Here is a 15,140-nt window from a genome sequence, read left to right as displayed (position 1 = left end):
GAGTGCATAAATGGGTTTCCCTTTGTTCAATTGCTATCTATGAAGAATGTTTAGTAGACTAGAATGCATGGGCCCACTATACCATTGGACAAGTGTTCGTTCGTTTTTGGGTTGATTGATGGGTCCTTGTAGCTTGACATCTGTAGTAGGCCCATCAATAAGCCCAGCAGTTGAGATGGAAACTCTAGCAAGTAGCAACATGTGGACAAAAAAGGTTTCAAAACAGTTTGCCTTGTGAAACACTACAAACACTAGAATGGAAGTCTAATTTTTGTATGGCCTTGTGGGTTGTTATTTGAATTCCCAGTTTTTTTTTTTTTTTTCCAAATTTTGTGACTTCTGTCTCCATGGACCAAGACAGAGTCTCTCTCTCTCTCTAGTAATCTAGCATCCCTAATCTCTGATGAATACGTGGCACAATCTAAAGGGATATATACACGTCTGTGGATAGATCAGAGCCATCCATATAAATGGTCCCCCCCTCCCACATGGGCACATGCCTGGCTGCGCCTAGAAAGTTAGAGAATGACAACAAAAGAGTGTTTGGCAAGTACTTTGTTGAAAGGGGGTAAAATCCAAGGCCAACAAGTCAACTGAAGGAGCGTTGTTTTTTGTAGTTCATATCTTCAGTGTTTTCTTGTCTAAATACTACTACTCTTTACACATCTTTTCTTGCTGCAGCTACGCAAGTGTATTGTACCTCCGTGGATCCATTCACTCTGATCTGATTCCACATTGACTGGACCCCTCCATCATTGCTTATCATTTTAAAATTTGTATCAATCAATCATACAAACCCCAGTTCTCTGACATTTACGTTTTGGTCCCCCCAGGGGACCCACAAAGATATGCCCCACGTCACATCGCAACCTCCCATCAAATAAATAGACAGCTTCCTGCAATGGATATGCCGTTACGCTGCGTCACACTCTATCACCGTCACGAAGTGCAATTAGTGTGAAAACGAAAACGGAAAAAACCCAAATATCTCGCGCTCCTAGATTCTGATCTAACAGTAGCAAAAGTGGAGCCCAACATATCTCGTACTCTCGGGTCCCACAGTCTGCATCGAATGGTGGTGTCGGCGGTTTACTCTCGGAACCTGTAACTTTTGCCGTCAGTCGCAGAGTTCTAATATTTTTCTTCACGTCCTCTGTGCATCTGTCCGTCTAATTCTATTCTCCTCGTTTTTACACTTACATCGCTGAAGCAAAATCATACACTAACTCTTCTTTGAGCAAAAGAAACTTTATGGACTGATAAAGGAAAGAAGGGAAAAAAAAGGATCAGAACAGATTTTTTATTCGAGAGAAGAGAAAGAGAAAGTGAAAGAGAGATTTTTTCGCTGACATTTTCAGTTCAGACTTGGACGCGTTAGAAATCACACTTTTTCCTTTCATTCTGAGAAGGGTTAGTTTTTATTCGATCAAACTTTCTATTTGTCTTGCTTGGCTGTTAGAATGGTAACTGTTGTGTTTTCCTTGCGTCTCTGTATATATATATATATATATATATATATATATATTTTCGGAGATCAATCTATTATATTGAAAAAATCTGAAAACACCACCATTTTTTTCTCCTCTTTTGCTAATTTGGAAATTGTGTTCTCAGAGATCTGCTGTGCTCGAGAAGTGGAAATTTTCGAGTTTTAGCATTACGTTTGAGAAAGACAACTAGGAGTTCAAGGCCATGTTCCACATTTCTGTGTAAGTGTGTCTTCAGATCTGAACTAGCTACAGTGCTGCTGGTCTTGTTATTTTTGTTTCTTTTTGACCATTTTAGTTTACTTGGATGGTCTGTCTCTCGATTCAAAGCGCTTTTGCACTTAAATAGAACTTCATCAGATCTATAGCACAGTGTAGCTAAAGTTTTTGATGGTTTTGGCACCTATCTTCTCTCCCAATTTTAAGAGCTGCGTCCTTGAGGTTCTGGAGGGTCTTCGTATCAGAGTTCTCTAGTGTCACTTGATGTCTGTGTCTATCGGTAGAAATCAGGTTTATTGTTTTGAACTGTTGACCATATATATCCAACTTTCTTTGTGCATACCCGATATACATAATAAACATCCAGTTTTTTGAATATTCAGAAATTTTCTTCTATTTCTGATAATGCTGATTATATGGATTAAACTCCTTGGCTTCATCTCTTTGTCTGTTTTTGCTCATCAAGCAGAACTTTGACCTCCAGGTTTTCTTTTCTTTTTTATATTCCTCTCCCCTTTCTTTTCGAGAATTCTGGACTGTTAACTTTTTGCTATAGACAGAGTATTCAAGTTTGCTGATATTTTTCCATATTCGTTTCTTCCATTTTAGGAAACTCATTTACTAAAATGATCTTCTTAATTTCAGGCAGTGTTCCTCTGATCTAGAATGCATGGAAACTCACATTTTTTGATTGTGGGGGATCTTATGAAGATGGATATATGGAGCTTCGACAAGAAAGCTCCAAGTTCGGGGCATTGTCTGCCACAACTTCAAGGAATCTTTCATCTTCTTCTTCTGCGTTCATCTCTGCCTGTCAGTCACCCTTCTTTTCTCCAAGATCATCAACATGCCAAGTTTCAGACTTGAGCAAGCCTGATATTCCAAACTCCACAACTGTCATTCCCCATAGTTCGAGTACTGAGATTAAGAAACCTGAACCTTTGTCTGGCAGTAGATTTGCCGCCTCTGAGTTTCAGCCATGTCCAGTTGTATGCAATTCAAGCAATGTGCAGAAATTGACATTACGTGATCATGTTTCTTCCTCATCAGGAACTTTGTACAGCAACTCATCTAGTTACAACCAGGGCAATGACAATTGCAACAGTTATTCCATACACTCAGAGAAACAGAAAAAGAAAGTGAGAATCCATAAGGCTTCATTCATTCGGGGTCCAGCTCTACTATCTTCTAATAGGCTGAGAAGTTGTGATGTTTACATAGGTTTTCATGGTCGCAAGCCTTCCCTGCTGAGATTTGCTAACTGGCTACGGGCAGAGTTGGAAGTTCAAGGGGTGAGTTGCTTTGCAGCAGACAGAGCTAGGTGTAGGAACTCTCGGAGCCATGAGATTGTTGAGACGGCAATTAATGCTTCAACTTTTGGGGTGGTGATCCTCACTAAGAAATCATTTGGGAATCCATATAGCATTGAGGAACTACGGCATTTTTTGGGTAAAAAGAACCTTGTTCCAATATTTTTTGATCTAGGTCCAAGTGACTGCCTTGCTAGAGACATAATTGAGAAGAGGGGTGACTTGTGGGAAAAGCATGGGGGTGAGCTATGGGTGTTGTATGGGGGGTTGGAGAGTGAGTGGAAGGAGGCTGTTAATGGCCTTACCCGAATTGATGATTGTAAATTGGAGGCTCAAGATGGTAACTGGAGGGATTGCATTTTGAGTGCAGTGGTTCTGTTGGCAACAAGACTAGGAAGGAGGAGTGTGGTGGAGAGAGTGAATGGGTGGAAGGATAGAGTGGAGAAAGAGGAATTTCCCTTCCCTCGAAATGATAATTTTGTTGGAAGGAAGAAAGAACTATCTGAACTAGAACTCATGCTCTTTGGTGATGTTAGTGGTGATGCAGAAAAGGAATATTTTGAACTCAAGACTCGACACAAGCGAAAGAATTTGGTGATTGATCGGGGTGAGAACAGTAGAGCAGAAGAAAGATTGAGGTACCGACAGGCAGATGGTGGTAACAAGGGAAAGGAACCAGTAATATGGAAGGAGTCTGAGAAGGAGATTGAGATGCAAAGGATTGCAAGTCCTCAAAGGCAGTGCCGACATCTTCGGGCTAAGAATAGTGGAAGGTATGGGAGGAAAAATAAATCAAAGATTTTGTATGGGAAGGGAATTGCATGTGTGTCAGGGGATTCAGGTATTGGTAAGACAGAGCTTCTTTTGGAATTTGCGTACAGATTTTCACAAAGGTATAAGATGGTTTTATGGGTAGGAGGGGAATCCATGTATGTTCGGCAGAATTATTTGAACCTCTGGTCTTTCTTAGAAGTTGATGTGGGGATTGAGAATCAATGTTCTGAGAAAAGAAGAGTAAAAAGTTTTGAAGAGCAGGAAGAAGTGGCTATTTCTAGAGTGAGGAAAGAGCTAATGCGGGACATACCATTTTTGGTGGTGATAGATAACTTGGAGAGTGAGAAGGATGGGTGGGATCAGAAAAATATAATGGATTTACTTCCTCGCTTTAGTGGAGAGACACACTTCCTGATATCCACTCGCCAGTCTCGAATATTGAATTTGGAGCCATTAAAACTATCTTACTTATCTGAGATGGAGGCATTGTCTTTAATGAAGGGAAGTCTAAGAGAATATCCAAGTGTAGAAATTGAGGCTCTTAAGGCCATTGAGATGAAACTTGGTAGACTAACATTGGGTCTTGGGATCATAGGAGCCATCCTTTCTGAGATCCCCATTAATCCTACTAGGCTTCTCGAGAGCATCAACAGAATACCCGTAAAAGATTTACCATGTAGTAGTAGGGAAGATCCCCTTTTGAGACGACACACCTTCCTTCTGCAACTTTTGGAAGTTTGTTTCTCAATATTTGATCATGCAGATGAACCAAGGAGTTTAGCAACTAAAATGGTTCAGGTAAGTGGCTGGTTTGCCCCTGCAGCAATTCCGGTTTCCTTATTGTCTCTAGCAGCACAAAAGGTACCAGAGAAGCACCAACATGCCCGTTTCTGGAAGAAGTGCTTGCATGTCTTAACTTGTGGCTTAACATCAAAAAATACCAAGAAATCAGAAGCTGAAGCATCTTCTATGTTGGTAAGGTTTGGTATTGCAAGAAGTAGTACCAAGCCAGGGTGCATCCATTTTAATGAGCTCATCAAGGTCTATGGTCGCAGTAGAGGAGTTGCCAGTGTTGCCAAAGCCATGGTTCAAGCAATTAGTAGCCGAGGGTCCATTTCCCAGCACCCAGAACATCTGTGGGCAGCATGCTTCTTATTATTTAGGTTCAAGACTGACCCTGTGGTTGTTGAGCTGAATGTATCAGAGTTGTTGTTCATCGTAAAACAGGTGGTTGTGCCTCTTGCAATACACACATTTATTAAATTCTCAAGGTGCAATGCAGCTTTGGAACTCCTTCGCCTATGCACTGATGCCTTGGAAGCTGCAGAGGAGCCTTTTCTTAAACCAGTTGAGAAATGGTTGGACAGATCACTTTGTTGGAAGTCAGTTCAGTCTAATGCACAGTTGCATCCTTACCTCTGGCATGAGTTAGCACTCTTGAGAGCTAGTGTGCTTGAAATAAGAGCTAAATTAATGCTCAAAGGGGGGCAATTTGACATAGCAGTTGATCTCATCAGGAAAGTTCTATTCATTAGAACTTCAATTTGTGGCGAGGATCACCCAGACACAATCTCTGCTCGTGAAACAGTAATCAAAGTCACAAGGCGTCTCACAAATGTCCAAGTTAGTTGATTTTTTTAAATTGTCATCCTCGTTCATCTCTATTCTTTCTTGTAAGCAGAGCCACTTCATATTGCAATTACAGAAAGTCTGAAATAAAATTGCTTCACAATGCAATTTATGGAAAATTTCTCATTTAAAGCTCTAGCAGGATTTTCTCCATACATACCATTTATGGCCTCAAATTGTACAAATTTCTCCTGCTATTCTTTTTGTTTGACGATTCGAAATCAATTCCATACTTAATCGTGGATTTATTTTATATTTGCATAATTTTTTGTGCACCATCTATGGCATGGATTTTCTCCCATGTTTGTTTATTGTAGCAATATTTTGGTCTGGTGGCCAAGAATTCCTAGAATGGCCTGGGGCCAAGTAACAGCCCCTTTTTCTAATTTTAGAGGATTGGAACCTACTATATAATGGGTCTCATGTAGAAGATTAAGCGGGTAAAAAAGCTAGGGTTTTAACTTAAACAAGTTAATGCACACCATGTTCTTGGGGAGCTGGTGTTATTGATCCAAAAAAAAATGCACACCATGTTCTTTTACTGTTATTATTTCAACAGTGGAAAGCATATATATTCAATTAAACTTTGAAAATAATGCAAAAATGAGATGGTTGGAGCCATCTGGTCATGCTGGTCTTTTTGAATGAGCAAAATCTTGGATAGGATCCATTTCTGGGTCCAGATCCTTTGAACATTAGGGAAGTGACAAGTTTATTTATATAATAAAATAACAAAGAAAATTTGTTAATATAAAACAGGTCACAATAAATGGTGTTCAGATAACACCCAATGAAAGGCCATCAAAAACATACAAAAATCAAACTGCACCATCCTAAACAACCTTCCAGACTCAAGACTCCCCATCTAGTATGGCTAATTGAATACAGGAAATTGGTGGGCCATATTGGATCAAGAAAATGATGGCTGATCTTGTGGTCACTCATTTCCTTTCCTTTTTTTTTTTCTTTAACTAAAGTAAAACAGGAATAAGATAACAGACCGGAAGTGACAACTTGTAATCATGATATTGGTTGCAGTGTAATATGTATTGGTCATTCTCCACCATCTGATGGGTCTTGCCTGGATTAGGTAAAAGCCATTCTAACCGTATGGTAGGAACCATCTGATTATTTTATCTCTTCTGTCAGAATTTTCTGGGGCCATGCACCAAGAGTGGAAGAACTGGTTGCCCGCTATTGTTTAAAGAGTTAATAATCAGTTAACCAGATCTGCTATCTGGGTATGGTGGGTCCTGTTCTCTTGCATTTTGAATAATCATGTGATTGTTGATCCTTGTAGAGACATGAGGTTTCCAAGAAAAAATATGTTCAGCAATATTGTAGCAAAAAAAAAATGATAATTGGCATGAAGATACTAGTTTTATTGCATTGGATAATGGAATCGCTTCACAAGAAAAGGAGAATGTTTGCAGTGTTATTGACAATATAATCAGTATGACCGTATGAGGATACTAGTTTTATCACATTGGTTGATGAAGTCACTTCACAAGTAAAGTTGGGAAATGAAAAGCTTCAAAATAGTTTGCCATCTAGAAAAAAGCCCTGCTCAATGAAGATGCTCATACTTAAGAAACACTTAAAATTGTACCAATCTGGTACTCATAGCCATTTTTCATGTGGTTCTATCATGGAATTATGCAATAGGTGTAGCTTGATTATGTATTGTGAGAGATTTTTATCAATTTCTTTCTGTCCTTTTGCTAAAAGCAGCTCTCTATATTGTTTTTTCTTGACCTCTTTTTTGGATAAGCATGATAACTATATTCAACTCATGGTTAGAGAAAAGTGAAAAAAAAAACTATTTATAGCCGGTTATATTTTCTCAAGCCAATGAACAACTAGGACTTGGAGTATTCACCCATTTAGGTGGCATGCCAAACATAAAGAGAAGATTTGCATGGGCCCTCGCAAGGATGGTATGCACAAAAGGAGAAATGGTCTAAATTTTACCAATTAATTGGAGTCAGTTACAAAGTCATGGAGTTTGTGGATCTTAGAATTATTATTTTCCCAACATAATATAGCTACAAAGGTTTCTAAATCATTACCCACTCCAACCTTTCTCAGGTTTAAAAATAGAGAAGTACCAGCATTTTATTTTAACAGCATATATTTTATAACAATTTGATTCCATACAATGGCAGTGTTTCTACTTGTATCTTGTGGTTGAGCTTGAACTTTGTTTATTTTCATCACAAGCACTTATCAATGATTATCATAATATTCGGAAAAAAATAACAAAAGGAAAAAAAGATGATCCTTCTATTATCTTTCTTAATATTTGCTTGTATTCTTTTATATTGATTTTACCTGTCTTCTTTATAATTTATATAGATCTTTCTGACACTTAATTGTTCTTGGTTCTTTGAAACTCCTTATTCAACTTTTTTTTTTTAACTCTTTATCCAACTTAAAAATTAGCTTATGGAATTGTTTTCTTCCTTAAGCATTAATATTACTATGGTCATTTTGAGAAAATAGTGGAAGTGTTGCTCTCCTCTCCCAGTCCTTCAAGAGGGAAGAGCCTCCCCCATCAAAGAGAGGAGAAGGAAGTGACTTTATATTTTGATGGAAGTGCTACTGGAAATCCGGGAATAGCAGGAATTGGTGGTGTGTTTAAGAGAAGGGACGGTCACCCTATGTGGGTCTTTAGTGGACCAACTGGGGGGTTGCAGATTCCACAATGGCAGAAATTTTAGCTGCTTTAATGGGGCTTCGTATCACGAGAGACCTATGCTTCACTGATCTAACAATCAAAGGAGACTCAGCAACATGATAAAGTGGTTAGGGGAGAGGGAAGGAGGTCCTTGGAGACTGGCCCACTATTTACATGAGGCTAGAAATCTGTTAAATTCCTTATCTGTAAACCGTTGCTTGATTCCTATGGAATTAAACTCTGTAGCTGATAGTTTGGCTAAATCTGGTACACACAGGGAATTAAACTCTGTAGCTGATAGTTTGGCTAAATCTGGCTCCCATGTCTACTGCTCTTAGTCCAGCTTGGACTCCACCATATTCGGGTTTCATCAAATTGAACTTTGATGGTAGCAGTGAAGGAAATCCAGGCCCTTCAGGCATAGGGGGTATTTTTAGGGATGAAGAAGGTCGAATTATTGCTATGTTCTCAGGACCTATAGGTTGGGGGGATTCACTGAGAGCTGAAATTTTGGCAGCTCTAGAAGGGTTTAAAAGAGCTAAGCAGTTGAAGATAAGTAATTTGCTGGTGGAAGGTGACTCTCAGCTGACTGTTAGATGTTTGCAGAAGGAACAGTCCAGCCCGTGGAAGTTTTCAAATGAAAAAAAGAAAATTAATCAGTTAACTCAAAACATGCATATATGGGTTCAATGGGCCAAGAGGAGTGCTAACTCTATGGCGGACACTTCGACTAAACAGGGGGTGGGAAGAGCAAATTTCTTTTGGGCTCTCTTGTAATCTGTTTTTACAGTTGTGATAGGGAGGGTTAAGATCTTTTACCCCTCCATTCCTGTTGTAATTTTCCATCTTTATTCTTAATAAAAGTTACTGTTATTGATAAAAAAAAAGAAATATGCCTTTGTAACCTGTGTGTATCCTGATTGTACATCATCTCATGTACTCTGTGTTTTCTCAATCAAGTTAACCTCTTTTCTCAACATTTTGAGAAAATATGGTCCCTGGATAAATTGTCATCCTTCCAGCTAATTTTTAGCATATAATTTGTCAATAAAGCTCACCAATTATAGCACCTATTGAATCTAATCTTGTCAAATAGAGGAAAGAATCTGTAGAAGTTATTGGTTTATCCAAGATCTTGAGTCTCAGTTTCCAATTCTCAGGGCCCTCTTTTTTGGCTTTACCATTGGAATTTTTTCCTAATCAAGTGTCTTAGTTTTTTTTTTTTCTTCTTTCTTTCTTTCTTTATACCCATTGATTCAGTTGATCTTCCACCGTGGTTATCTTCACTGTTCAAGTCAGATGTTGATATTGTAAGTATGCTTTCCAATCTTCATAGAATCAGGATGACCATCATGTCTCACTGTTTATCTGGTGGCTGTTCTGGATTTAAAATTTTCTTATAATTTTCAATATCAGTAGTGTTTTTTTTTTTTTTTAAATTCCTATTGTGAAATATAAATATTTGATTCTTCAGATCATATAAGCATTAGATGCAAAGGGGACAGGATGTTCAGACTGGATAGATGCAAGCTACTTGGCCTCCAAACAGTTTGTTATGATCACAAACTTCAATTAAAATGCATAGCTGTTGAATCACATGTCAACTCAGCTTGTTAGACTACCGAATGGAACCCCAAATTAGACTGAATATTTTATATATTCAGCTGATATCGTCTGTTGACCTGAGTGTGTGCATTTGTCCAACTGTATTAGACTGACTTGTCCAACTGATCAAATCAACATATGATTAGGTTTTAAAGTATATGAAATATACATCAATCAAATATCATATTTCCATGTTTTCTCCGAAACCAACTATATATTCAGTTGTATTTATCATATTTCCATCTTTGTAATATTGGCATATTGCAAAGATACCCCATGTCTATTACCTATTTTTCTCGATATACATGTAATATTATCATATTATAATGTCCAAATTTGTCAGTTTAACAAATAAGTAGGTTTACTGTCAAATTACAGGTTAAAAGTATAGCTAACAATTATAATCCACTCCTATTGGGTCTGACCCAATAGTCCCAATTATAGACCCTACCCTATTGGGTCTGGTTAAGATCTGGTTCTACATTTACTTATCAGGTTGGAACTGGGTCTACCCTAACCTGGGCCATGCCCAGCCCATTGACAGCACCATGCTCATGATTCACAATGTCTGCAGGATAAGAGTGTGCTACCCATGATATGCTTGTGAGATGGCAGTCCACCTCTTCCAGATGCTACAAATACTTATTTAAAAGGTTCAAGTAATGCAATAGTTTCTCACCGCTTCCATGTTCCTACACATTTTGTATTGTTATTTGGAAAACTCTGCAGCAGTATTACAACCATATGGTCAGGATATCGTCAGTTGATTTTCTAAACCTAAGTGGTATGATCCAGTGTTAATCATTCCTTATTTACTGCTTCACGTAGATTTCCACATATCCATTTTTGTTTGAAGACCATGTTCATGCATCACAGTCCTATCCCATTGCACGAATATCTGTAACAAGATTTGTGTTGTAAGATTTAGGTCCACCTTAAGCATTGGATGTTTCACCCAAAGTTCTTCCTGGAAGTTATATTTATTGATCCATTACATGTAATGCCTGGATTACTGTTAAACTTTCCAATTCTTAGCACTCATGCTGCTGTGTGACAGTGAACACGATTATCAGTTTCTACATAATCCTCTTCTTTTAAGAACTTTTTGGGCTACTTCATGAGAATTCTATCTCACCAGTTAACATTTCTTTTCACGTTTAATCAGTTGTTGATTGCAAGCGGCCAAATAGACACTTTAGTTGCTGCAACACCAGATCTTTTCTTTAACAGAACTGTTAGGGGTTTACAGAATTTCTCAAATGTGGAACAGAGCCATCTTTTGAAGAAAAATATGATGGTGAAATTGACAAATGAGCAGGCAAGTTAATACTTTTGTGCATGTAACAAATTATAAACTATTTCTATCTGTAGTATACAGAATCACAGATGCCAATCTCCTTTCTTGACATCTTGACAACAGATATTCAGTGATATAAAGTTCTTCATGAGAGTAGGTTTTGACAATATGAATCCTATGTTGATGGAAGTAAGTCCTTGATAATGCTGGAAATAAGACTGATAATCATTGTTATAATCAATCTTATCTCATTGCAGTCAGTGGCAGTACCTATCCCATTCTTCTGTTCTGTTCATACCACCCTCAATAGCGCTACTTTGATTAAAATACAATTTATAAAATGGAATTAAAGCAACCATGTTCAGGATCATGAAAAACAAAAGAAAGGCACTGAACTTGAATCACAAGAAAACGGAAGTGTTTGTGATAATGCAAAACTAATATACCTACATAAAAATAATGAGAAACAACAGATATTTTTTACCATAATGAATGGCTATGTCAAATGCATAAAAATACTAATATGAGAGACCGGATTAATATAAATATATTTACCAAAAAAAGAATATAAATTAAACTTGCCCACAGAAAGGACTTTTTTTGGCATTACTCAATGCCTAACACTAGGGGTCATTACTTTTTTAAGTAAAAAGTACAACATCACATCAACAACTTCAAGTAATCACACAATTCTTTTTCTTACAAAGATGATAATAGCAGGATTCGAAACCACACCACCACTGGACAATTCATCCAGTGTACCAACTGGCTACCCCTCAATTGGCCACAAAGGACTTTTAGATAAAGCCTAAGCTGTCAAAGTGTGTAAAACAGATTTTTTTTTTTTTTTTGAGAAAAAGTTAACTGATTATATTAAAAAAGAAGACAGGTACATGAGGAAATGTACATGCTACAGATGAACCAACAAGAGGAAATTACAGGGGCAGATTTCTTTCACTGTACATGACTTCCCTAAGGGTACCCGATTTAGCTAAACTATCAGCTGTAGTAAAACAGAATTTAAACAATGCAACTACAAAAAAAGCACCATAAAATAACAGAGGGGTCAATTATCCTGTAACTTAACAATCAAGATGACTAGGCCATACCTGTAAAGCGATGCAATGGAGTTGTTGCACTTGTGTTACTGTTTTGAACTTGGATTGTTGTGTAAATGGATTTTGGAGCCAAGTGTTGAAGGCATTTTTTAATCCAAATAATATTTAATAATTTAATAACACAAATAAGTGGGTTCGCTAGTCTGCTAGCCAAATCATCAAAACTATAAAAAAGTATCCTGAATGGGAGTTCCCTCACTACAAGTGGGAGGGACAGGTGTCCTTCACCTAGGAGGAGGATGTTGTTACATAACTACCCCACTCCCTATTTAAGTTCCTTAAGGGGAAGCTAGAGACACTTACACTCTTCCGAGAAAAATCTCTCAAGAGATTCTAAAGAAAAGCTAAGATAAAGAGAGAAGAAAAGAGAAGTGCTCAAGGGAAAGCAAGGAAGGAAAAGTCTCACTAATATAGGTAGAAAAAGGAAAGTCCTCTTTGTGAATACTTCCTATATATGTCTTCTATGTATCCTTTTTTCTCTCTTTTATTTTCACTTTTGAGAAAGGAAATAGGGGGAAATAGGGCTGTTCACAAAATATTGTTAACCAGTCAAACCAACCAAACCAAACTGATTTGACGCGATATGGTCGGTTTCTAAAATGATTCGGTTGGTCTCGGTTTAGAACATGACAAAAACCAATTATGCGGTTCGGATGCTGTTATCCTTTTTGTAATCCGATGTGAAACCGATCCAAATCACTAGACATATATGAGTTATGACCTTCATACTGTTACGTGCTTTTGTCTTTTTTTCTTTTCATTTCACAATTTTTGTTGTCCTAGTTTGTCTTTTCAGCCATGTCTCTCTATAAAAAGTAAAAAAGTTAATTGACAAAATTTTTGAGATGAGGAGACAACATAATTAATGAAGGGGAATCTATAGTGTGGTGTTTTAAGAATGAAATTCAATTGCCTAACAAAAAGCTTGATAGTGAGAATACAATGGTGGGGAGATCAACAAACTCTGGCTGATGGTCTTGCAAAGCAAGGGGTAAATAGGGAAAGTTTGTATTGGGCTCAATTGTAGACTGAATCTGTTTTCTATCTTTTGTCTTTCTTCCTACTGTTAGGAGAGGACACAGCTCGTGCCTCTTCACGGGAAGCTTGTAACTGCACTAGTTTTTATTAATGAAATTTATCCTTCTTATTTATAAAAAAGAAACAACATAATTAATGAAGCCTGACACTATAACAACTGGCGGATTGCAATTGTAGGAGCATAGGTAGATGGGCAGATTGACATTTTATGTTATAGAAGCATTATTTCAGTTTAGTTTCATTAAAACCGATTAAACCGATGTAAAACAAAATGAAAATGAGGTCGGTTTTTACTGTTTGGTCGGTTTCGGTTGGTCTTAAACCCAACCCGATTATTTTGGTTCAGCTGACAAAACTAAATGCAACCGAACCAAACTGACCCATGAACAGCCCTAGGGGGAAATAAGCCATCTACAACCAGGTACTTCTACTTGGTTGATTATGGTCCCCCTTTCAAGACAAAGTTAGGGATTAACTTTCAAGACAAAGTTAGGGATTGACTACGGTTCCCTTTTTGTATGCAAAAATCCAAGGATTAAGGCTGTCTACAGTTAGAATTTCATCTAATTGATTACAACTTATTGTGAAGAAAGGAGTGAGAAGGAAATTTTCTTTGTATCAAAAAGAAAAGAGAGAAATGTATTGTTGTATAGATTCTCAATTGTATTTTCTTTTTCTTTCTTCTCATTATTGTACACTTGATGTAAAAGAAACACAAATGAAAAGTTATTTATAAGTGCCCTATTGTTCTTTTCTTTTGTTCTATGAATTCATTTCTCCAAGTCAGAATCAAAAGGTGTTTTCTACTTTCTTGTGGAGATATAGTTAAGGGGAACAATCCATGGGCATTACCCAAAATAATAAAAACTCAATCACTTGATTGAGTGAATTATGTTGCATGAGAATTTATTAAAATTTTCACATCAACACCAAGTTCCCTCCATTTTCAAATCCTGCTATGGAGCATAGTCATCCATTAATTGGCTAGAGCAGAACTTAGTCATAATTCTAATACTGCAGTCAATTTGGATTTGGCACGTCAGTCACTAACAATCTCATATGATATTGATATGGGTTGAGTCCAGGGCTCCTCCCAAGGAGATATTCCAATTGAAGGGGGAAATAGGTCATTGGTTGCACCCGTTGAGAAGTAGGTTTTCAAAATTGAATAAAATAATTTGAAACACTTACCGCTAATTGCACCTTTTAGACATGAGAACTAGGAATTTTGTTGGGGCACGCCAATCACATGATAATTGATTAACTGTCTGTATTCTGTACTCCACTGCTGGTTTGTGTGCTCATTAATAAGATAACAATCAAGCTTGGCATGAGGAAATCAATCTCTGGTTTTGGGTTTGCAGAAGGGCCTGGTTCAATAGCTTTATCCGTATCTACCCCCTACAGAAACCCACTTCCAATCAACTTAAAAAGTAGTTTTTCTTCAACAGTTAAGGAGCAGAAGAGAAAGGGTCACTGAAGTGAAAGGTGAAATGCCTCTCAGGATATATTCTGGAAACTGGAATATCTGAAAAAGGGGAACATGCTGGAATAAGCTTTGGCACATCTCGGAGAACCTACAATTATCAATCTTCTTCCTCGTGATACAACCAAAAAAAGAAAAAAGAGAAAACAGAAACAAAATTTTAAAATATTTTGACTTGAAGATATATTTTCTGTAAGAAAAGAAAAAAAGAAGTCTGTTTGAGAGAAAGAGTACTCAATTCCCTAGGTGTTTGGGATGTGAGGATGGTAATGATTCTAATGAATCTATTCTCCATGCCCTTGTGTGCTGCAATAAAGCCAGATGCACCTGGTTTGGGTCTGGCCTCGGGTTAAGAGCTAACTTGGTGGATCATAGGTCTGACTTTGGCAGCTGGTTTTTTGCTTCTTTGTGTGTTAATGGCTCTCGTGATATTAATGTTGCTGCGAAAATGACATTTATTATGGGTAATTTGGAAAGTCAAGAATACCAATTATTTTGAA

General features: G+C 37.5%; 1 protein-coding gene and 1 non-coding gene across 4 annotated transcripts; both read left to right on the top strand.

The window, feature by feature from the left end:
* The first annotated feature begins 912 nt into the window (after nt 1-912).
* On the top strand, nt 913-11,129 carry LOC148879884 (Disease resistance protein (TIR-NBS class)). 3 transcript variants are annotated; one of them, XM_088961615.1, is made up of 4 exons: nt 913-1,410; nt 1,615-1,709; nt 2,352-5,413; nt 10,867-11,129. In XM_088961615.1, the coding sequence occupies exons 3-4, from the start codon at nt 2,426-2,428 to the stop codon at nt 11,026-11,028; spliced, it is 3,150 nt and encodes a 1,049-aa protein (XP_088817741.1). In that variant the 5' UTR covers nt 913-1,410; nt 1,615-1,709; nt 2,352-2,425; the 3' UTR covers nt 11,029-11,129. The 3 variants fall into 3 exon arrangements, with proteins under 3 accessions (XP_088817741.1, XP_088817743.1, XP_088817742.1); XM_088961616.1 differs by having other exon boundaries at nt 1,066-1,410; nt 2,356-5,413; XM_088961617.1 differs by lacking the exon at nt 10,867-11,129 and having other exon boundaries at nt 2,352-5,581.
* On the top strand, nt 7,287-7,389 carry LOC148879885 (U6 spliceosomal RNA). The gene has a single exon (XR_016106415.1). It is a non-coding gene; the product is annotated as a U6 spliceosomal RNA (small nuclear RNA).
* Nucleotides 11,130-15,140: the final 4,011 nt, after the last annotated feature.

The sequence above is a fragment of the Nelumbo lutea genome, chromosome 1 (assembly GCF_056320005.1).
Source record: "Nelumbo lutea isolate HS-2025 chromosome 1, American lotus-T2T, whole genome shotgun sequence".
Taxonomy (NCBI): Eukaryota; Viridiplantae; Streptophyta; class Magnoliopsida; order Proteales; family Nelumbonaceae; genus Nelumbo; species Nelumbo lutea.
The sequence above is the reverse complement of the archived record's forward strand: the minus strand, read 5'-3'. Positions and strand labels throughout refer to the sequence as shown.